Here is a 24,381-nt window from a genome sequence, read left to right on the forward strand (position 1 = left end):
TGCTTACAAATCTACCAAATGCAGCCTCTTCTAATTTCTTGTCTGCAACATGTCTCTTGTCAAGATCAGTATGTGTGTTGTATGATATGTCATGGTCTCTACAAGCAGCATCTAGGGGATTTACACCAGGATCCCCTCTGTTTAATCTATGATCCAATTTTGTGCCTGGACCACAATACTGATAGCCTGGAATGTGTAGTTCAAATGGCAGCTTGTTTATAATGTCATTAACCAGTCCCCGACCCTCAGAGACATTCCAAAATTTAGGTGGTAGAGTATTAATAATTTTTATGAGATATCCAATCCCCTTAGGGTCATTCACTATAAAATTAGACAATTTTGTGCTTATCATGTCCATAATTCCAACTTTTTCATTGTAAAAATTGTGGTTCCCAGCATTTTCCTCCCCAGCTATCACCAGCAACCTATCTACAAGTTTCCTGACATCATCAACCCACACAAATTCTTTAGGCAGTGTGTTGTATTGTTTGATTCCACTGCCAGTCTTGATCTGTGACCATATGGGCTTGATTAAATTATTGTATTTTGCCCCACTGCTAGACTTCACTCTTTTTTGTGTGGGATCATTGTTCTGGTATAGAGCATCTGATTTTATTAATATTTCTTTGTAATCCTCATAATCTTGATCTGTATAGCTGCCAGGCCTTTTCCTAGTGATCAGTTGCCACAATCCAGGTGTGCCGGTGTACTTAACAAAACCACCTTTTTCTCCGAGACGAGATTCAGAATAAACAATTATATCATCTCCCATAAAAGTTACTCTGAAATTGCCAATTCTATGTATGATGCTCCCGTCAAGCTCTGTGTCGGCATATAAGCCAAACACTTCATCTTTGTTGTCTTTAGGTGTGGTTAAATATTTTTGAGCAAGAAGACCCAATTCAATAGGATCCTGAGTAGCTTCAATTCTTCTAGGAGCAACAGGACTAGGTGTATGAATACTGGAAAGTGGGGTGAATGGATAATCTAATATGTTTCTTGCAGCTACAGGTACAAGCTCTGTGATCAAATCTTGATTTTGCTCTGTAACAGTTTTGATATTCTTACCTAAATTATTAATAGCATCAATTACAGGCTGTTCTGTTTGTTTGTGTTTTTCATAAATTCCTCGGTTCTCTGATTTCCATCCCTTAAATCTTTTTACAAGATAATCTCTTAACTTAAGATCATCAATGATTGGCCTTTTCATGGTTATTTATATACGTCTCAACGTCTAGAAAATCGTTGATTTTATTTCTGTATTTGCCACTACTGGGTGTTCTTGTCATATCAATTGTGACAAACCCATAACTGTCCTGGTTCCAGCACCTACTGCAAAACTTGGAAAAATCATTGTAGCTCAAGTCCCCACCTACATATTCATCATGTATGTGTTTGAGGTTGGTATGATCCTGATGAAACACACATATAAAATTGCTGTTGTCTCGGATCAGCTGCTTCGGAATTTTAGAAAAAGTCTGTGCCAGGTAGAAACAATCAATGTTTTTGTGCCGCCCCTGTGTAAAAAAATTTCTAACCTTGTTTTGATTATCCAGTATAATGTCATCAAACACAACAACAGAATTATCGAGACATTCGTGAAGTGGCTTAACATCTGGTACAAAAGTGGCAATATCCAATCCATCATATAGCTTCATCAGCTGCTGATATTTTATTTGTTCCAAGCTCTTAGAGAATACATACAAGTGCCTGTTTTTCCAGTCTAACCAGTTGGGGGCCAATAAAAAATTATCAACCATTAGTGTTGTTTTACCACAAGCAGATGGCCCAACAATAAGACACCTAATATTATCAGGCAGCAACTTGCCATTTCTCTTAATCTGCTGTTCAGGTTCTGGCAGCCTCTTTATAACATCCCAGGTGCTCATATTATCACTTTGTTTGCATCGATCCAGCTGTTTTCCGGATGACCTAGCCATTTGACAAGTAACTTGTTGCCTTTTCTGCGGATGATTTTTTCTATGAGATAAGTGTCAGGCTGTTTAGTTTCGCTGAGTTCTTGTTCATAGAACCGGCCTTTGAGAATTTCTCCTCGGTGATCTTTTATTATATATGTGTTAAGAGTCCCAGGTTTAACTTGAACCACTGTAAATAATTCAGTACTCCAGTTTCTTGTAAAGCCTCTTTTGAATAAGTGCTTATATTTGCTGATTCTTACTTGATCACCCACCTTGTATTTGGCTTTTCTTGTTGTTGGCTGGTATCTAGGATAATAAACAGTCCTGATCAATTTTTGCTCATCAGATGAAGTTACTTCAGAGGGTTTCATGTTGATTGTGGAATGGACAGAATTGTTATATTTATGTAGAAGTTCTGGAAGAATATCAAGCCATTTATAATTACCTTGAAGTGTAAATTGTTTATACATAAGATTTTTTAAGGTTCTGTTGAATCTCTCTACAATTGATGCTTTGAGGTCACTGTAACTCGAGTAATGTTTTATTGACTGGCTTTTAATAAATTGTTGGAACACAGAATTATAAAATTCTTTGCCATTATCTGTTTGCAAATAGCGCGGTGATCTTCCTGAATGATTGATGATTGTCCTGAAGGCTTCTGTAACACATGTTCCAGTCTTGGATTTGAGTGGCACAGCCCAGGCAAATTTTGAAAATGTGTCTATCACAGTGAGTAGATACTTGTAGCCCTTGTTGATTTTGTCTAAGTTTTTCAACTGTCCACTTGACAACTCAATCAAGTCGCTCTGCCATAAATCATCTATGCCCTTTGTGACTACTGGGAGTCTCTTAAAATGATGTCGGGCCTGTCTGTGTAATTCATCAACAATAATTTGTCTAGACATAGTATGTAAACAAGAATATTGCAACTATGGGGTGTTCAGCAGCTGAGACTGCAGGATTTTCTAAATATAATTTGTCCCCTATTTGTATTTTAAATTCCAGAGATCCATCATCTTCAGCATAGGCTGTTTCTAATGTATTGGGGTCTGTAAAATCCTCTAACTCTACATTGGTGATTTTTGGTTTGTTATCAACATTTGTTATTGATAAGGTAGGGTAGTGGTGTGCCTGTGGCTGATGCCAATATTTGATCTTGATTGGTCTCAATGTGCCCCCAACAAAAAACTGGTAATAAAATTGTGCAGGGGACAGCATATATATTTTGCCACCTGGTGTAAATGGTGAATCATATTCTTTGTTGGGGATGCTGTACAATTCAAGAATTACTGTATGTTTTGGATTCTCGATTATGCCTGTTATTTCTTTTTCTGCTGTAAGCAATCTGCTTGTTACAGATTCAAGGTGCTCATTGATGGTCCTAACAACATCATCGTGGCCTGGCTTGATTTTTATGTCCACAACAAGTTTCTTGTATTGTTGCACAATCTCTTGAAGCTGGGTGGCAAAAACAGACAGAGCATTTGCTTGATTGGATTCCATGGTTCCTAGCTGTTGCTTGATATTAGCTACAATTTGTTGCAAATTTTCAACAACTGCCAATTTTGAATTTTGAGCAGTAAGATCATGGACCTGTCTTCTGATATCCTCAAACAGGGCATGCAGTTCATTAATATGTTGATTGGTTGGTAGAGTGGCCACTGTCTGAGTGAGATGTTTGATCTCTGTCTGGATATTCTTGATATCTTCTGATTTCAATATCCTATTCACTGCCCTCTTAATATTTTTAAGTTCCTGTGATGTAGGAAGATTTGAGACTGTATTTCGCAAAAATTCAAGTGCCAATTTCACATTGTTTAATTCAGAAGCATCAGCCACATTTTGCATAGCATTTTGGAGCAGGGATATATCTGCCTGAGTGGGTGTGGATTGTTGTAAAATTTCAAGCTTTGTTTGGATATCATCGATCAAGTGATGAAAATGAGATAGTTCAGATTCAGTGTTGAGGTTTTCAAGCTTTGTGATCTGTTGCTGGACACTGACAAGTGTATCTACAATCCCAGGCAGGCGAGTTTCTTGTACATTTGTCAAATCACTTTGCACTGCTGCTATGGTACCTTCAAGATGGGTTATGGTACTTTGAATTTTTCCAAAATCTTCATATGTTTCAAGTTGCAGCTTAATATTTGCAACACTCCGAGTTATTGCATTCAAAGCATCAGAAGATGGCAAATTGTTCATAAAATTTTCAAGTGTCTCAATTTTTTCTTTAACCTCGGCTATGGCATTGTGCAGAGGATCCAGATTAGGTATCTGGAGTGACTGAATCTGTTCTTTTAGAGTGGAAATCACTAGATCAAAATCTTCCTGTGATTTTATGCTTTTGACAATTGTTTGGAGCTGTGTCTGGACATTATTTATTTGCTCTTCCAATTGTTGTTTCAATTGCTCAGAGTTGGTAGCCTGGGTCTTAAATTTGGCTTGAAGAGCTGCTACAGCTTCTTCTAAACTTTGAAAATTATCTAATGTTGCCAGATCAGTATATTTCTGAAGCAATAATTTGAGTTCAGAATCAATTTTAAGAAGAGGGTCCATGCATTGTGATTGTAAATTTGTAATTTCTAATTGAAGACTGGCATTGAGTGTGGTTTGTAAAGCTTGTAAATCACTTCTTAATTTCTTGACTCTGACATCAAGCATCAGAATCTCATCACTGTGATCTTCATGTCTTGTATGGCCAAATATATCATTAGGCATTTTGTTTTAGTGGTTATTTATTATAGAGTATCTGATTCTTAATTCTATAAAAAAAGGTATAAGCTTGTCATAAGATCCAGGGACCTCAATATATAAGCAGTCACCAGCAGAAACAGTATATACAGTGCCAGAAATCATGTTTGAGTGCTTAATTCTATAAATATTTCTCCCTACTGAAATCTTGACATCACCCTCAGGGGTTGTAATAAATTGCAATTGCCCACCTACAGGTAATTGGTAATGATTTAAATTATTGTTAAATATGTACAATATTTTACCTGTTTCATCATCATTATCTGTAAGTATGCTGTTCAGATGAATAATTAACAAGCCACTCAGTTTAGACAGCATATCAGAAGAGGGTTGTGGTGTTGGCAGGTCCATAATAGCCTGTTTTTTGAACCCAAATAAGTTCATAGGCATGTTTATTTATTTCAAATCATGCTCTGGAATTGGGCATTGATTTCCACTTTTCAAATCACAATGCCCCCAAGGTAAAGTATGCATGCCACATGACAAAATGCATCTCTTGTCATCATGTGGGTCCAGAGCCACTTTTCTTACAATATTTGAAGTCAGCAAGTGATTCTCACTCTGAATTCTATTTTCTGATGTTCTGATTGAACTCTGTGATTTGATGCAATTTTTATAATCTTCAAATACAAGCTCTTTTTCAACAGTTACTCTGCCAATTCCCTTGGCTTTTTTGACAACAGCACTACATGTTTTAAAACTGTACATCTTGGCACTTAACCCAGCAAATTCCACAATAACATCACCAAGTGTCTCATCTTTTAACTTGCCGGGCACCTTTTTGTTGTGGGGTTGAATTCTTGTATGTTCACTGGTATCAAAGTATTGAAACAATTCAGGCTGTGACATATCTTGATAAACATCTTCTGTTTGAATATCAAGAATAAAACTATCCGTGTCCATGTACAATAATTTTACACGATCACCATAAAAAGGTTTCAGCACATCATAATATAATATTAACATATGTAATTTGGACAATTCCAATATTGCAGCCCCTTCATAAATAGGTTTATCAAATTTGATCTTTGTTTTCATCATGTTGAAAAGTGCCATGTGCTCATCATAAATTCTTCTATAATTGAAGTTGGGCTTTGCAACCAATTTTTTGCTCCGGCTGGGGTCAGTAATTATTTTAACATCAGTATGTTTTCTGACATTTTCAATTGTTTTGCCATACACTGAATTCACCATCAATTTAAACAAGCTCTTATCAAATTGGCTCTTTGCAGATGTTCGAAGCTCTGTATTTGTATCAATGTATGGTTTCAACCATCTTGAGTGCCTGAACCTCAAAACTTTGCCAACTTTGGTCACTTGAACACCATGTTTCATCAGGAACTGGAGGTTTTTATAATATATGACATATCCCTGTTTTGGCTCCAGAGTCATCATGAGCTTCTTCTGTTTAGAGCCAGGTGAGCACTTAACCTCAGGAATTGGGGGCAGATCAGAAAATTTATTGTGCAAATCATCTGGAATTGTCAGATCAACCTCTAAGAAGAGTCCATATTCACTGTCATCAAAATCCTGAAGATCTTCAATATTGAAATCTTCAACCCATTCAAGCTCTGCATATGGCAGTTTTTGCATCATGGCGTGACCATAGAGGTTGTTTGCATCCACATAAAGTATATAATTTGATGGCCGTGCTGGATCATAATCAGGCATATATTTGTTATTTGCTCTGGCATATCTCTGAGAACATTGCACCATACCTCCTCTTATACATTCCTCCATAAACAGATACTTATCTTGATCGTGGATCAGATCCAATTGCATTTTAGTGTTCAAAAATGTTGCAGACCATGCTAGGCCCGGGGCACTGTAAAAATATACTGGGTCCAGTCCATAATTTTGCATGGAAGATTTTCTGAATGCCTGTATTGTATCAGCTAAGAGAGTGACATCAAGTTTCGAATATGCCATGTGATAATCACCAAATGTCTTGCATTTTAAATCGTTCCACACCAATTGGGCATGGTGATAATCTTCATCAGTGATTCCAGATCCTCTGATTTTGCTGTAAAACTCTTCTTGTAGTGGCAGGGAACACTCATCAAATTTAGAAAAATCTGTGACATAGTCATATGGATATACACCCTTCCGCCTAATTAATTTCAGGTCCTGATTTGGAAACTTAGCACGTGTGATTTTCAAGTCATCATCAGGTAATTGATTTGCCAGTGTATCTAGGCTAGCAGGTAAAAATCTGAAAGAATCAAGAAATCTTATGTGAATAGGAACACCATTAACTTTAATTATCTTGCTAATAGATATATATTTCTCGTCATTTTCAGCTAAAATATTTAAATTCTCCTTGTCAAACCCCTCGTATCTGATCAGATGATGGAAATCATAATTGGATGCTCCATGGCAAAATATGGGGATAAATCTTGGTCTCTTGATCTTAATATTACAGCTATTACACAGGGCCATTAAGAATTTACCATCTGTATGAGAATGGTGTTTCACCTTGATATTTGTATCTGAAAATTCACAATCACATACCGGGCATTTTTCTGCATTGTTGAAATCTTCAATCTGTTCCTCTGTTAAAGGCAACATGGGCTTTGATTTTAATAAGATGTTAGATGCTATGTCACGGCACTCATTTTCTATTCTATGTGCAAATATTTTGATGGCATTTGGTCCCATGTATAAGTATGGCTCACTAACAACACCATCCCGTATAACCATATAACAAAAACTGGAAGGTTCATGTAGCTGGTACGGTGTAATTGAAGATTCTTCTGGATCTGGGCTACAGAATGCAAGAGATTTGAGGTTCGATTCAAAATCATAGACAATAAATGCTGGGTGTTCCAACAAGGCTTCAAACTTTTTGAATTTGCAATTTTCACTTGGATTGGGCATCACCATATGAACAGGTTTATGATTGCCACAGTATTTCAGATGCTCAATTAACTTGTTTTTAGCAATTTCTGCATTTTTTTCACAAACACCATTCACCATTTTTCTACCATCAAATACAGTTAAGCATCTTCTGCACAACTTAAATATTTTTTTATATTTGTCTAGTTGTGTTCTCACCAAAGCTTCAAGATTATGTATCAGAGTATAATGGTATGTATCATCTCCTTCAATTAAGAGCAGATCAATTGGAATAGCAGATTCATCATCAATTGTACTGATTCTGAGAGGTGCTATCGGGCAATTGCCAGTGGAACAAATAAGTACATTAATAGATAATTGTTTGCCATTGATGTGCCTGGCCCTTTTTTCAAATTTATCAATATTCTGAACTGACATTGGATATTCCAAACCCTCCATTACATCATCAAAATCGTGCTCATGTTGTTTGTAATAAGTTATTCTCTGAGGATTCCTTGAAACTGGATACAAAGCAGCTAATATACACCACAAAAAGCATTTCGCATCATTATTTTTTATATTGACCACGGCTCTTTTGTTTTTGATATTAACAGGTAATGGCACATAAGTGGATCCTTGTAATGGATTGAATTCAGAAATATTAACATAGAGCTTGTGTGGAGAGCCACATAGGGTCCATCCTGACTCTTTTGCCGCAAATTCAGAGTGTTTGATATTTAATTGATCTATCAAATTGCCTATTATTGTGTCTGAATTTGCATTTGAATATACAGGTACAGTTTCTGTTATGTGGGGCTGTGTAAATTTTGTGCCATTTGGTTTCTTATATTGTACAAACAATTTGAGGGACAGCTTATAAGAGCCATTTTGTGCATTAAGAATTGCCTGCAGATTAGAATTTATACTATTCAAGAAATTCTCAATGCCACATCTTGGCTCTGATACAAACCGGTGATCTCTTAATTGGCCGTTAAAACTGCTACGGATAGGTGCATGGCGTAGCTGTTTTGCTGCTCTGGCATTAACAGGTGCTTCGTGCCTTCTTTTCAGACCAGATGTAGATGGTTGTGCAGAGCAAGTATCTTTATGTGTATATGTGAAGTATTGCATGCTGTATTTTCTATTGCATTTGGGGCAAATTTTTGTGGGAGTTCTGTATTTGTCTGGGTTACAAATTTTTTGGTGTCTGGCCCAATTAGAGCTAAATATATTTTTATTGCATTGGTCACAATATTTTTGATTCGGCATTTTTGCTGTTGTTTATTATATACAATTTCCTGGGTTTCAATTCAAAACTTTATACTGAATAAAAAATATCAGTTGGGTTCAGCTGTGTGATTTGTTTGTGTGTGTATGTATGTATGTGTGTATACACTTAATATTTTTGGCTTTGGTATTTATATAAAATTTCTTGGGATTCAGATCAAAACTTTATACTGGATAAAAATATCAGTTGGGTTCAACACTGTACTGTGTGTATGTGTGTATGTGTGTATACACTTAATATTTTTGGCTTTGGTATTTATATACAATTTCTTGGGATTCAGATCAAAACTTTATACTGGATAAAAAAAGCAGAAATAGGCCACAACTTGGCCACAAGTGGACTGGAAGTAGGCAAACCGGAAGTGGACCGGAAGTAAACCGGAAGTAGACCGGAAGTGGACCGGAAGTGGACCGGAAGTAAATATGTGTGGGTGGGTGTGGGTGGGTGTAGGTGTGGGTTTTATAAGCATCTTGGCTTAATTTTAAGTGTGGTCAAAAAAAATATCAAGAGGGGCATATTTTTGACAAGTTTATGGACAACAATCTCACAGAAGTGCCTTTTGCAAGTATAGACAAATCAATCTGAGGAGGCTCTTCCTTTTCCGAAAAAGCTCTTCGTTTCTGAAAAATTCCCGAGGGCATTTTTACAAAAATCTTGGATTAGACAAGATTCCACACTTGCTCAAAAAACTCATATGCTCATGTTAAGCAAGTTTTAAGTGTAGCAAAGCTGCTTGAGGGGATGCTCTTCCTTTCCGGTGCTGTCCCCACCACAAACCCCACTACTAACTATGTAAACGTGCTGTTAGAGAAATTAAATATTTATTTTGTATAATACTTATAGTTTCTAAATCAAATTTAGGATTATAGTCATTGCTTTAACACCGAAATGCAATTTTTATATACTGCTTTTGATCCCAAAATGTGTCCAGTTTTTTTTTTGAATTTTGATGTTTTATCATCATAAATATGTGGCCGTACTTATCAGGTTCTGTTGATTTTTAATATTGCGAACATTTATTATTATTGTTATTAGTACTGCATATGTATTTCAAGTAAAATAGCATGAAACATGTCAGGCATCTGTTGTATACAGTCAGGATAAAATTGCTATTTTTAAGGACTTATTGTGGAAAACCTGTCCTGAAACACAACCTTTCAACCTGTATTTCCTCTTGATTTTTAGCGTTATTTGTTTTTGTAGTGACAGTAATGAGCAGGGACCTGTAACGTAACACAATTCATTGGTATTTGTCACCGTTCCACGTTATTTCTGTATGTGACGTCTTGTTCCAATTCGTTCTTGTTCTTGGCAATCCGTCACAACCCATTCTTTTTTTATTATTTTTTTGGAAGTACGTGCATTCCCTTGGATATCTCCCTGTAATAGAAATAACATAACACACCCCCAAAAAATACATATGTGCAAATATATTCTATCCTTCTCTTAACCACTCTCATATTTACAGGAATTAACCCCGGCGATAGGAAATTCTAGCATCTTAGCTCGCAATGTTTTCTAGAGTTTTAAAAAAGGGGTGAAAAGGGAATGAAAATGATTCAAGATTTATCAATTACAGTAATAAGATAAATTAAACCCTTTAGGTAAAATACTTAACTCCATGTCACGTAAGCTTCCACGTTCTAGTCAACGTCCGAGGTGTACGAAAAAATATAGGCTGAGTCACACCCACCTTGGCTCAGGCGACTATTACGTCATGGAGCACCGTTGCTCAAGTTGATGTTATCGCGTTCGCAGCTGGGAGAGAACTAGACTCGCTTAACAAGGAAACCTCTGCCCCAAGAAACTAGCTAGGTGGCAGTATCGTCGATCCCATGCGAGCTTCTGGGAAACAGACTAAATATCTCAGCGAACTAACAATCCTAAGCATCGGGTCTAATTCCTCTTATACGGGGTGGGCCGAAGAATGTGGCAAAATGGGATAAACAAGTCCCGATTCACCACAATCACCAGGTACTGCGTACCAGCCCAAGTGCCGTGAACAGTTCCAAGGAAAATACTAGAACCACTTGGTAAGGCGAACAGTAATGCTTCTGCTGTACCGTTCCGTTCATACCCGAGAGAGCTTCGGGGATGACAGCTTTGGGTACACAGAGTGGAACGCATGGAACATAAACCTTCTCTGAATACTGGTTCTGTTACGATACGTACCTCTCCTTAGAATCATACCGGTACAAATTCATGATGGGTATACCTGAAACTTTTTTTTTTTATTTCCACAATTATGTTGATTTGCCATGTTCTAATTAGCATAAGCTACCGTCAAACCGAATTTCACTACTCTATCTTTAAAGGTAACATTTTTCAATATGGCATCCATCAACTTCCGGTTTTCCACAATCATGTTGATTTTTCGTGCTCTAATTAGCATAAGCTACCATCAAACCGAATTCCACTGCTCTATCTTAAAAATTTAACTTTTTACAATATGGCATCCATCAACTTCTGATTTTCCACAATCATGTTGATTTGCCATGGTCTAATTAGCATTAGCTACCATCAAACCGAATTTCACTTCTCTATCTTGAGAAGTAACATTTTTCAATATGGCGTCCATTAACTTTCGGTTTTCCACAATCATGTTGAATTTTCGTGCTCTAATTACCCTAAGATCGTCATACCGAATTTCACTTCTCTATTTATTTTAAACCTAATGGTGCCTACTGCACATGGCTCCTATTATCAGGTTGCCAGAAGGACGAATATCGAGCTTCTGCACAGGTCGTTGTAATTAGTATATTATACATTAACCCTTTAAATCTAATGGTTTATATTGTTAATAGTTTGCCAGAGTGACGGTCTTCGAAATTGTTGCATAGCTGATACCATTATTAACAAATTCATAAAAGATAAACTAGATAGTACTTATACATATTTTTGTGACACCATTAAGCCTTGTTTCCATTATTATGAAAAAATTATAAATATGCTGACCAAGGCAGTAATTTATTTTATTAAAAACATAAACTAAACGTACTTTTGTACTTGATACAGAGTCTGATGAAGACCTTGCTAGAAGGTTGAAACGTTACGTTTAGTTTATGTTTTTAATAAAATAAATTACTGCCTTGGTCAGCATATTTATAATTTTTTCATATTTTTGTGATAAATAATTATCCAGAAAGATCACAAATTACTTTTTTCTAAAGTTATTAATTAGTTTTTAAACAAAGAAGTGTAATTTTATCGGTATTCCATTTGCTGCTGTGGAATTTTGATTGACAGTAAACTTAATTCGGATATGCTCAGTATGTGTTATGGTACGTACTGTAACCTCCTGTTGCAAATGTTACCCACTTCATCCATTTCTATCCACATACTGGTATTTTAATAATAAGCACTGGTCATAGTGCTTCAGTATCGGTTACCAACCTGTGGTTCCATTTCATACCCGGATCCACCGTTCTGGTACAGTATGTACAGGTACGTTCATACCCGTTCCATCTGAGACACGTTCCACTCAGTATCTGAAGCGAATGGGTCATTGAGTAACAGTATGCCTAATTTACCCAGGGTGTTGTTAGGTCCAATCTGTCCAGTATTGTCTGGAATGCCAATGCCATTATAACGCATATCAATAGTTCTGTTCGTAACTTGACAGCGTTACAAGTTGGGTTACATTACAGGTACTTGGTAATGAGTTCATCCATTTGTGATTAGTTTCAATGAAGATACTTTTTTAATATATATAATATAACATTTTTAATCCTTTGTCCTATTTTTGTTTCGATAAAGGGCATCTTCTTCTGGTGTGGTTGGTGCAAGTATTGTAAGTGCTGATGCACCTGTAATTTAAATTTTAGGGCCTCCCTGATGGTGCAGTGGTCGCGTCGTTGCCTTGTAATCAAGGGGTCCCAGTTGGAGGCACATAGTGGTTTGGATCCCAGTTTAAACTGTAGGTCCAGTTCTGATTAGCCTTACTGTGCATAAAGTCAACTTAAAACACCAATTCAATTAATTTTAATTTTAATCAATAAAGCAGCATTAATGTATGTTTATCCTAAGCATACTGCAGTTCTGTTACAGTGACTACCTTAAGGTCTGAAATCTTCATCTTCCTTCAAACTAGTACTTGTACCGTAATTTTGTAATATTTTCTCCATAGGGAGGAAGTTATTTGTAATATAATTAGTTGCTGTGTTTGATGGTTTGTGCCCACTTGCTTATGTAATCCCATTGAACAGAAATATAAACATTAAGACGAGTGTATACTTTTGAATTACTTTTTAATATCAATACACGGGAGAGCTTATATGCAAGGAAGAATGTTAGAGATCGTACCTGCAAGATAATGCTGTTACAGAGGAACTCCGATTTTACATTTTTCAGGGGCCTGTACATAAAAAACTTAAAATGTGGGAAACGTATAATTCGGGAAAGCATAGAGGAGGGGCGAAACTCAAGTGTCAGTACGAAACTACTTCACAATCAACTTTTAGGGGGTATATTGTGTCAAAAATAATTCAACAATGGTAAAGAAGTATGATTATGAATTTCTAAGGAAAAAAGCAATACCTGCTGTGAAAATCAGTGACTGATTAACTTTCGAGGGTAGGGACGGTGGAAGACTGCTTCTATCTGCCACCTATTAGGTTCAATTTATGCTTCTGATTGTGTGGAATCTTCATTTACTCTGTAAACTGGTAATTGGTTGCTAGTTTCAGAAGTATCGGGTAATTGAAAGGGGGTTATCATTTATAGATGGATGTGAAGCATCTTTATATATGGTAATCAAAGTGTCCTGGATTCAGTTCACAGTGGAGACATGTAGAATGATTCAGATCTAATTTTTAAACTCATGTTTGTCCAGTCCCGATCAGCCCAACAGCATAAAGTGAACTGAAAACAAGCTTTGTCAAAGTTACACATTTTTGGATGTCACAATAGGGGGATTATCATCAGTGAGGTGCCCAGGATTTTCGAAAGGGTGTGTGTGTGTTGGGGGGGAGGTATGCATACTTTTTTTTAATAGTCAGCCCTCAGTTTGCTTCTTTTCCTGCCTTTGACGTTCTTTTTTTTTTTTTTAGAAATACTTAGTCAAAGATGGGTTATGACCCCCATCAACCCCTCCCCTCAGCATGCCACTGATTGTAATTTATGTCCATATTAATCGATGATTTATTATTGGATTTAGCAGTGTTGAGGAGGGCAAACACCCCTTCCATCAATAGTTTCCCCGTAAATAACGTGTTCCCGTTTCTTTGTCTTTTTGGGTCTCACCCTCCACGTTTAATATTTAGAGATTTATTTTCAGCACGTGAATGGTTCCCAAGAAAAGTATCGAGTATATTAATGTGCATTTCCTTCCTGCACTGTTCTGTGTGTTCAAGATGTTTATCAGAAGGCAAAACAAGAAAAAAATTAGCTTGTCTTTTAACGCATCCTCGCTTAGTTTCTGGTGCTCATGTTTCGTAATCTGTCAAAGCAAAACCACCATCTGAGGCGAGATTCAAAACACTGGGTCCAGCTGCCAGCTGCTCGCTGCACGCAGACACCACTCCGACCAGCGATAACAGGAGGGAGAGGAAGTGAAGGCAAACAGGTGGTGAAGCGGTGCCAATGCAGTTGTTGAACAAAAGTCTTGTGCTCATTCCTGGCCAAGTTGCAGAAAGAAAGAGGGGGGAGGTCACTGCTTTACGCTCTCCCATGCTGTCACCTCAATGCTACTGATATACGAGCAACATTTGTGACACAGATAGAGGCATTAAGATCAAAGAGAGAAATGGGCTGAATCGTCACACCAGTGGTAGATTAATGAGCTCATGTGGGGGAAGGTGGGCAACTTTTTTCTTTTTACTTGTAATGTTCGTAGAATGTATGTATCCAGGAATGACTGCTTAATTGTAGACTGCAGAGGAAAGGAGAAGGGATGATAGATTTTCACCTTTAGAGGAGGGCAAATGCCCACTCCCCCCAAGGTACCCATTTATTTGAGGCTACTAGGTGAGCTCGAGATCCACTTTATGAGGCAGCTTAGATCACCCATCCCAGGAATCAAACCCGGTTTAAAGTGTGGCAATCAGACACCCTACCGACTAGGTGACCATGGCTCCCCAGCGAATGAGAAAAAGTAAATAAATATATGCTCTTTTGGCCCAATTAATCATCTTAATGGTATTTAGATGTGCACTAAATTTTACTGCTCCCAGAAAATATTGCCACACCCATAGTTTATCCACTCATTTTTCCAGACTCCATGTACAACATGCGAGTCACATAATCTGCATAAAATAAACCATTCTCTGCCCCATGCAGAATAATACATGTGTCCGAACTTTGCCCTCCCCAAACAATTGATTTGACAAGAATATTTTTCCGTCAGTGAGGAAAATATCGCTCAACTGCCCATAGAAAAAAAAGAATCACTTTAGCTTATGCATTTTCAGCTCCATTCTGATGACCAAATGGCATTCATGTAAAAAACTTCAGATTGAAAATAATTTACAGTGAAATATAGACTAGATCCAATCATATTTCCTTAGGAATCTAAACGACTTCCCATTAAGGTTGGCAAACCCTTATTATTATTTTTTTTATTCCAACACTGCAGACAAGAAGAAAGTAAAAGTTTTCACGAACAAGCCCCTTCTCGCTTTTCTTTTTCATTCCCGTCAATTAGGAAGGATTCCATAAGTCTGTATGGGCAAAGAAGCAAGTGATAATTGAGTCCTGTTGTTAATTTTTCACTCAGAGGGGGAGGGCAAACTTCCATTTTGTCCAAATTCTATGAAAAGCACCATTTAGCGAGGATCGGTTTGGCAACACTAGGCTTGTTGTCTGATCCTGAGGCAGAAGATTCAGCCCATTGTATCTTTACCGGGAATGCAAGAAGTGCCGTTTTCCCTTCCTTTCCATCAAGGAAGGTGCGACAAATGCAAGTTGTGCCCTGCCTCCCCCCTTTCACTGAACCATGCCTCTTCGCTCTCTCTTCTCGCATGAAAGCCTAACATCTGGAAGTTCAAGGTTGCATGGTGAATGAAACATCTGCGAAAGCAAGTAAAAGGAGGGAGAAGTCGCTTGGTCAATAGAACAGGTTTCTGCCAAATTTTAAGACATTGCCATGGCTTGGAAAACGTATTAAGCGGGAAACGGGAGTTAAAGCAAACATAAGATCGAGGTGAACATCCTATTATTTAACATGGCCTTTTGCCAGGGCCTGACTGGATGAATGTATTAAGCGGGAACGTAAAATTGGGGTTTCACTGTATACATAGTAATTGTGGCAATAACAAATTCCATGATAAAGGCTTATGTGGTAGATTAAGTGTGTGTGTAATTTCTTGCACCATATACAGAGAGGATCCTGTGGTACAGACATGGCAGATCACTGAGGTTACTAAAATATATATTTTTTAAAACCAGTTTACAGTTTAGCTTTTTAAAGGAATTTTATCCTTTTTGTATTTATACTGAGATATCTTTCCATCCCTGAAGAAGCACCAAAGTTTGTCCAAAAATTTGGCCATTTTTTATTCAAATATGTGTTATGACTTTATAATTTAAAGAAAAATATTTTTTGACTTATTGCAGATGGTACCTTCTGTTGAGCCTGGAAATTTTGGTACTTACCCATACACTAAAAATGAACAACGAAGAAAATATGTTCATGTAAATAGCCAAGATGAGGATATTGATGATTTTCCATATCTTCCTAAGCAAGGTAGAGCAAAATTGATCACTGAGCTATTCATAGTTTGTGTTGTGTAATGTCTGAGAATTGATTCTCCTAAGAGAAAAAAGTTGTAAAATAGGCATGTTTTGAATTCATTTGATGCACTTCTCTGTCCTTCATTTACATATTCAATTGTGTGATTATATACATGAAATAACATGACAGTTTGGCTTTACCCCAAACCAGTAAGATAAGGTATACGTAAGTGTAGGAATGACCAAGAAATTTGCATGGCATAGATACAAATTTAGGAATTTTAAAATCAATGGAAATCTGGATATCTAAGACAGAACCAATTCCAATCAAAGTTTTCTGAACTCAGACATAAGTTAAGGAAATGAGTACATCATTCAAGTTCTGCACTAAATGTTTGCCATATTGCGTTTAATTGATGAGTATATCTGTATCAGTGAAATTTTCTTAATGGTACATTCCTAATGAATATTCTGGAGACCAATTAGATAATGACAGTTTCATGAGAAGTCACTTTAGTGGGTGGGTTTAAAAAAAAAACTGTAGATCAGTGAATAAAATTGTTAATATTGCCCTTTTCAAAAATTATTTTCCAGATTTACCCACAGGCCCATCTGACACACCCAGTGGAACAAGCAAAAGATTTCTGGCTTTTCAAGAGTTAGTAAAAACTGAAAGTAATTATGTTGGAATCCTTCAGAGTATAAATAATGTAAGTTTACAGCAAACTATGAGTAATGAATCCTATATCTTGTTTGGTAAATGCTAATTATCTTGTCAGTGAATATATTGTAAATACTAACAACAGAGTGCTAATTTTTGTACCTTTTGTACAATAATGAAATCATAAAGCTGAAATTTTGGATCTAGATTTGGTACATATTATGTACTTTATGCTGTGGAGGTTCTATGCATTAATTGAAAATAGTTGGACTTTTCAAAGATGGAAATGTTGGAGGTTGATAAATTTAAACTCAATACATTCAAGTAAACAGAATTAGTAAGGTTATTAACATGCAAGACAAATTTTGTGTGAAAATTGACACTTTTTTTTTGTTTATCATTCATTTGTGGAAAATTTCCATAGCTCTGTACCTCTATATCTGGTGATATATGTATTTATATTTTCGTTTTTTTTAAATTTTTTTTTTATTTTTTTTATTCAGGCTAAAGATGAACTTGTGGAACGCAATAAATCTGGTACATCATCTATTGTTATTGAAGACAGGGAGTTGAAAATTATATTTGGAAATCTGCAGCCAATTTATGAAGTTCACAAAAAAATGTTGCAGGAGCTTATGTGTGCTGAAGAACAGTGGACAGAAGAAACACTTGTAGGAAATATACTTCTGAAATATGTAAGTAAAGGCTAACTTTGTTTTTTCTTGTAGTTGTAGTTTTGTGAGGTATGGGAGTGAGCAGGAAGTTAAAGGACAATCAAGTGCTGTGAGAGGTATGAACAAGTTCCAAAATGTCTAGAACTGTATTGGAGGCACATTGTGGTTCGGATCCCACTTTAAACTGTAGGTCCAGTCCCAATTAGCCTTACTGTGCATAAAGTGGACTTAAAACACCAACTCCATCAATCTAGAACTGCACCCTCAGCCATAGAATTTTGATAGAACCATTAAAGAGATAGATTACAATGGGAATTTTGTGTCATGAAAATGTGAAGTATTGAATTCAACTATACCATGCTAACCAACCAATGTTTTTTTTAAAAATATTCATAGATTCACTAATGAGGCAGTTAGCACAACTGTCATTTAACCACGAGATTCACTTTTTTCACAGGTAACATAAAACAGGGATCTAAAAAGATGAATTTTGTTCTTCTCTTTCGAAACTGTTTCTGGTTTCTGTCTCAGTGAGGCCAGGAACTAAAAAGTTAATGGTGGTTAAAAGGTTAAAAACCGATGAACAGGCAGACTGACAATTGTGGGCCTTAGTGATAATGAGTCTACTGAAGTCCTCTGCAAATGAGACAAGCACAAAAATTAAGATCTCTGTCATCACGATCCACAAACTTTGGCCCATCTCTTCAATTAGGACTGCTAACATGATTCTGGATTTTCTGTTCTTACATTTTGGGTACTTTTATTGTTATAATTCGTGTTGGCTAATTCTGATCTATCTTTGGTTATTTTATGTTGCTTTTCTACCCCTTTGGTTAATCAGGACAAGGAGAATGAATGATGAACAGACATGCCTTAACCAGGTTTTGAAACTTGGGCCTCTGGGTTCATAGCAATTTATACATTATTTGTGACAACAAAAGAAACTAGAAACCGTTGTAGTTATTCCTACTTTGATGAATTATGATTTGAGGAGATATAAAATGTAATTAGCATATCATGCCCAAGTCAAATGTTTCAAAAAAATCAAAGTACCAAAGAAAGACTGACAGTTTTGTTATTCTTACCTTCAATCCTGACTTGTGTTGATATAATACATAATTGGCATATCATACGCAAGTTATTTATGGTCAGGGACTATATGTGATTTACACATATCTGGTTACATTTTGCAGTAGAAGCTATTTAATATCATGTCTACAAATGTGGTGAGTATGACTATACCTCACTTATGGCACTCACTGATTCACATACTCTAGTTTATGATGAAATTAAGCTTGAATTGTATTGGATCAGTCCTATATTATTGGTACCATTTTCTGGTTGCAAACTAGGTCTTAATTTTCATGTAAGTTAAAAATACAGTGTGCCTGTAAAATAATAGTGGGGTTATAAACAGTCATAGTTTTGGAACAAGTTATGGTAGAAACATAAAATAAACAGCTAAATTTAGAAAAATCTCCAAGTTTCATGCCATTTCAGTGGAGTTCAATGTGAGCTTATCTGGTTGCCATACAGACCATAAGATGTTACTCCAGCTCACGTTACTAGAGACTGAGAACATCCATTGTAGCAGATGAAACATAGTTCCAGATTCTTCACATCTCTGACTTTGACAGAATGTACTTAACTGCTTCACATAGATTCTCAGATAAAAGTCAAGAAGTTTTTGATCCGGTGAGTGTGGTGGTCAGAGCATTGAATGGTGTTAAGGCTTTGTTTAGGTGGTTGGATTTGATGGAGTGCTAGTGGGAGGAATAAATTTATATTTAGCACAGGTAACGGATTTGGCCTGGCCAGGTTTGAATTTCTGTTTTGCTGTACTGTGTGGATATTTGGTGTTTAGTGCTACTCCAGCCACTGAAACTTCAACTGTGTCCACTTCGTCGTCACTCAACCAGTCCTGATGATGATTCCAAGATGGAATCGAAAGCTTGGAAAAAAAACTTGTAAAGTGTTTTTTATCACGCTGTTTGTGTGTTTTGTGTTGATTTTAACAAATATGTTGCCAGCACATGGCATGAGAAGTTTTTTACCGTCATATAACTTATTAGTGAAAAACAACTTTCATATACCTGCTTCCCATTCTTGCTGGTTCTGATGACAGAGATGTGATATCCAAAATGTTGATAATCTAAACTAGCCATTATCAAACTGCTGTGTTTTTCTATTTTCAGCCTAAATTCTACTCAGTAAACTAAATTGATTGACATATTTATCAATTTCAGATGCCAGATATGCTGAAAGCGTATCCTCCATATGTGAACAATTTTGAAGATTCCAAAAACAAATTGATGCAATGTGGACAAGAAAATATAAATTGCTACGCTTATCTGAGGTTTAAATTGCATGGAAGGGAAAATATTTGTGATCTCATGATAAGGCCTATACAGCGTTTGGGTAGTATTTCACTGCTTTTGAAGAGTAAGTATTGTAAGTTTATGGTTATCAAGTTTTTACTGTAGTGCTGGTATTTTTGCATAGTTTGATTTTTATAAAGACTTTATAATTGAAACTTTCCAACTAGCATAATTAGTAGAGCTTGTTTTCTGCTCATATAATAGTGAAATGTTGTTACATTGTGGTACTGTTCCCTACAATTTTAATTCTCATTTATATCTATTGACATTTCTTCCTGAAACTTGCTTCAGGTGATCCTTTTGTAGATAATCACACAACAACTTGAAACCAGTACATATTCTATTGCTGATGTCATGAACTATAAAAATATCACTTTCTATATCTGTTTGCAAGAGTTGGAGGAATTGTGTAAGAAACACTAGTCTTCACTTAATTTTCAGATAATACATTTTCGATCCCCACAGTTTGTTTTTTTGAAAAAAATGTTTTCTTGAGTTTTTAACATCTAAGGAATATTTACATAAGAAAATGTCACTGTTAGTTTATTTGTTTCATCACCACCATAAATATCAACATCCAGTTTCTACTGAATAATTCCTGGTGGATTTGCTTGGTTAGAAATGAGTTGCTTTGATGTTATACTTTGAAGAGAAGGTTCCCTCTCTCTGTGGGTATGTGGGTGTTTTCTTATTACTATCTTCCTTCACTTTGAGGTAATTACTGATCTATGGGTACTTGCAAGATAATATCAGAGAAAAATGGTGTACTCAACTAGTAGAACATCTTAGCATTTATTGATATTAAAGTGTAACATATCTATTGTTGTGCATATGGTGCATGGATGACATGTTTAGTAAGGCGTGGTATTTCTGAGTTGATGCTACTGAACCCATACCAATACTAATGCTTAAAAGTTTAAACTGTTTGAGTTTTTGTTTTAAGTCCACTTTATGTACAGATAAGCTAATTGGGACTGGACCTACAGTTTAATGTAAGATCCAAACTGCTATGTGCCTCGACTGGGTATCAAACCCAGGATCCCTTGATTACGAGGTGATGGCGTTACCACTACACCATTGGAGAGCCCTGAAAATTTTAACTGTCTAAAATTGTTCAAAATATTAATTAATATTAAACAATATTCATATTAATATATGGAAGTGATGCACTACAATTTCATGCATAGTTTACCAGAATTTTGCTATAAAATATTCAAGAATTCTGCCATAAAGCCCATTTTTTCACACAGTACTGTTATAAAATAAATGAAGACTAAATTATGCATAATTTCTAGAATAATTGTACTCTGGAAAAGTACCTGCTGGTTTCAGTGAATGATCGATTGATTTGGTTTATTTTACTTCACTTTTTGCCACTTTTGGCTAATCGTGAAGATGAGGATGAGTGATATGATGAAATATGTTTAAGGTACAGGTAAAGTTGCCCGTGCATATAGCACCATGCCATGAAGGCACATTTAGGGGATGTGGGGGTAGAGCTCCACATATTTTTGATCTTGGCCATTTTTGGAGGTGATGTGATCAGCACCACACTCTGGCCACCTTTACCCTCCAGGGCTGCCCCAAGGTACCCATTGATTTGAGGCTGGGTGAGCCACTTTATGCAGGGACAAGGCTGGAAATATTCTGACTTGCATCACCCACCCCAAGAATTAAACCGGGGTCTACCGTGCAGCAGTCAGATGCCCTACTGACTAGACCACCATGGCTCTTAATACGTGAAAGAACACTCACAAAAACATTCATGCCTAGGCAGGGATTTGAACCCAGGGCCCTTGGCATTTTAGCATGCTGTGCTAGCCACACTTCCATGAAGGTTGTCATATCAGTGAACCCAAGCTATACTTCTCATACTGATACCACTGTATTAACATATAACAATGCATCAGCTCAGCTCTGATTATAATATTATTTTTTATTTGCTAATATGTAGTAAAAGTTACACAGTTTTAAATGAAGTTTTCATGTATTAATCAGTGTAACTGAAGATATCTAACCATATGTTGTCATATGTGTATGTAGTTGCCTGCATAAGCTGCCAGTGGAAGTAGACAACATCAGGAATTAAATGTTCAATAAAACTTGCTTTAATATATGATAGGAGCTATGCTATGTACTTGTGTGAATTCTCGCAATGTTAATGTTACTACTCTCTTCCATTTGCAGGTATTTTGAAACACACAGACAAAAATAACCCAGATTACTCTGAAATGGAAAACTCCCTTGTAAGAATAAAGGAAATATTGTCGCACATCAACGAGGATAAGAAGCAAACTGAACGCTTTAGAGAGATGTTTGAGATATTCAATACTATCGATAATTGCCCAGTAAGTTTTTAAAATAATATATTTATTTCCATTGTGTTTAAGGAATTAACTGAGAAATCACATCCGTAGGAAAGACATTACATACATACATACCTACTTTCTCATAATGATTTGTGCAAGTTATATTATTGTTGCTGTGACTCTAAATATTGACCTGTTATGGAGAGAGCACAAATACCTAGTCAGAGAACATGTAGAATGTAATTGGTATTAGCTCTGCTACTGAGAAACAGAGAAAGGGTGTAGTGTTTAGCAGATCTGTAGCTAGAGATTTCTGCACTTTGGAGTGAGAATAGATTTTAGCTGGCCTGTCTTTGGGACATTCACTGCAGGTATGTTTTTTAAAATTTTGTTAACTGGTACTACTGGCTGGTACTTTTTGACTTTTTGCTCATGTGCAAGCAAATGCATACTTTTCAGATATACTCTTAATTGCAAATGAGCATTATTGTGCTGTTTGAATAACGCTAGTTACATGCAGTATGTTTCACTAGAAGAGATGATACCTTCTCTTATTCTTGCCATATGTTAATATATAATATGAATGCAGTGGTGACGATTGGGTGCCAAAACTGGGAGGTAGGAGGGACAATGACAGTTTACTTTTTCTTGGTAGACCAGGTTTAGCATTAAGAGGCCATAGTGCAGGAGCAGAAAGTGAAAAAAATTGGAGGCAACTGTCCCCCCCCCCCATAATCGCTGCCACTGTGTGAATGTTCTGTAATGTAAATGCATTATGAACTCTACCATGGAACCCATTCTTTTGGAGTTTACTACAGAATATACTATTTCCTTTTTTAAAGAGCTATTTATAGAATATGTTCACATTAGTTATTAGGGGCATTCAAATCAAACAGATTTTTAGTTTCATAGTCATGTAAATTAAAGTGATAGTGATTATTTTACTCATTTACTCATTGTGATAGGTAGCAGTTGTCTTTTATCACCATTAGACTGCATGGATATCTTGGTTAGATCAATAGCATGTTACAAAAAATGGTTGGCAACATTATTGTATGGAACAGTGTATTGTGATGAAATATCTCGTGAAACACTGAAAGTAGAGGGAATCTACAGAATACCTGAAGTCCATTTAGGTGGTGATACAATAAGCTGCTGTCAAACATTTGAATGGTGGAAATGTTTTTAAAATGGGTGTACATCTGTGAGTGGTCCCGCACCGTGGCCGTGTGGTCTAAAGTGTCATGCTTTGGGCTCTGGCTACTGGATGCGTGCAGGTTCGAGTCTCTCTGGGGAAGCAATGGCAACTTTCTCTGAGATTTCGGCCTGTGTATGGGACCTATAACAATACTGGGGGATCTTCATGCTGACCACATATCACCCCCTAAACCGGTTGGATGATCTCCCACCTCTGCTGGCTGGCAGTCTGTAGTTGGGCCATGGGGGGGATATTATACCTCTGTGAGTGACAATCCCCAGCCCTGGTGGTAGCCCACAACAGTCGTTTACATGAGAACAAACCGACTGTAGCACACCTGTAGTAATAATGGACAGCATGTGAAATTGCAGGAGACTGGAATGTTGCTGTGCAGGAGGAAAAAGAAAGGGAAAAGAGAACTGTTTGGTAACCAATGGTGTCTGCTTCTGTAGGACAATATACGGCCCCATACTCTGGAACATTATCTGCATATTACAGGAACTCAGTTGGTATATAATACCTCGTCCCTTCTTTGGGCAATTCTCTATTTTGTATATCCATAAAGATCTTCTTGGGAAGGCTAGTAGTTGTGACGAAGTGAAGCAGGCTATTCAGATCTCTTTCTGGCACATGGACAAGTTTTTCAACACAGATAGTAGCTAGGCATCAGTTAAATGCCGTGGCACTGCACAAATGCAGA

General features: G+C 36.6%; 1 protein-coding gene across 1 annotated transcript in view; it reads left to right on the forward strand.

The window, feature by feature from the left end:
• LOC145981170 (protein ECT2-like) overlaps positions 1-24,381 on the forward strand; it is an 86,171-nt gene that overhangs the window by 47,367 nt on the left and 14,423 nt on the right. The window contains exons 11-15 of the mRNA XM_083114295.1: positions 16,345-16,474; positions 17,056-17,171; positions 17,626-17,817; positions 20,043-20,238; positions 22,362-22,522. Of these exons, the coding sequence (XP_082970421.1) occupies positions 16,345-16,474; positions 17,056-17,171; positions 17,626-17,817; positions 20,043-20,238; positions 22,362-22,522 (795 nt within the window). The remainder of the gene's footprint in view (positions 1-16,344; positions 16,475-17,055; positions 17,172-17,625; positions 17,818-20,042; positions 20,239-22,361; positions 22,523-24,381) is intronic.

Source organism: Lepisma saccharinum, chromosome 2, assembly GCF_977018435.1.
Source record: "Lepisma saccharinum chromosome 2, izLepSacc3.1, whole genome shotgun sequence".
Classification (NCBI taxonomy): domain Eukaryota; kingdom Metazoa; phylum Arthropoda; class Insecta; order Zygentoma; family Lepismatidae; genus Lepisma; species Lepisma saccharinum.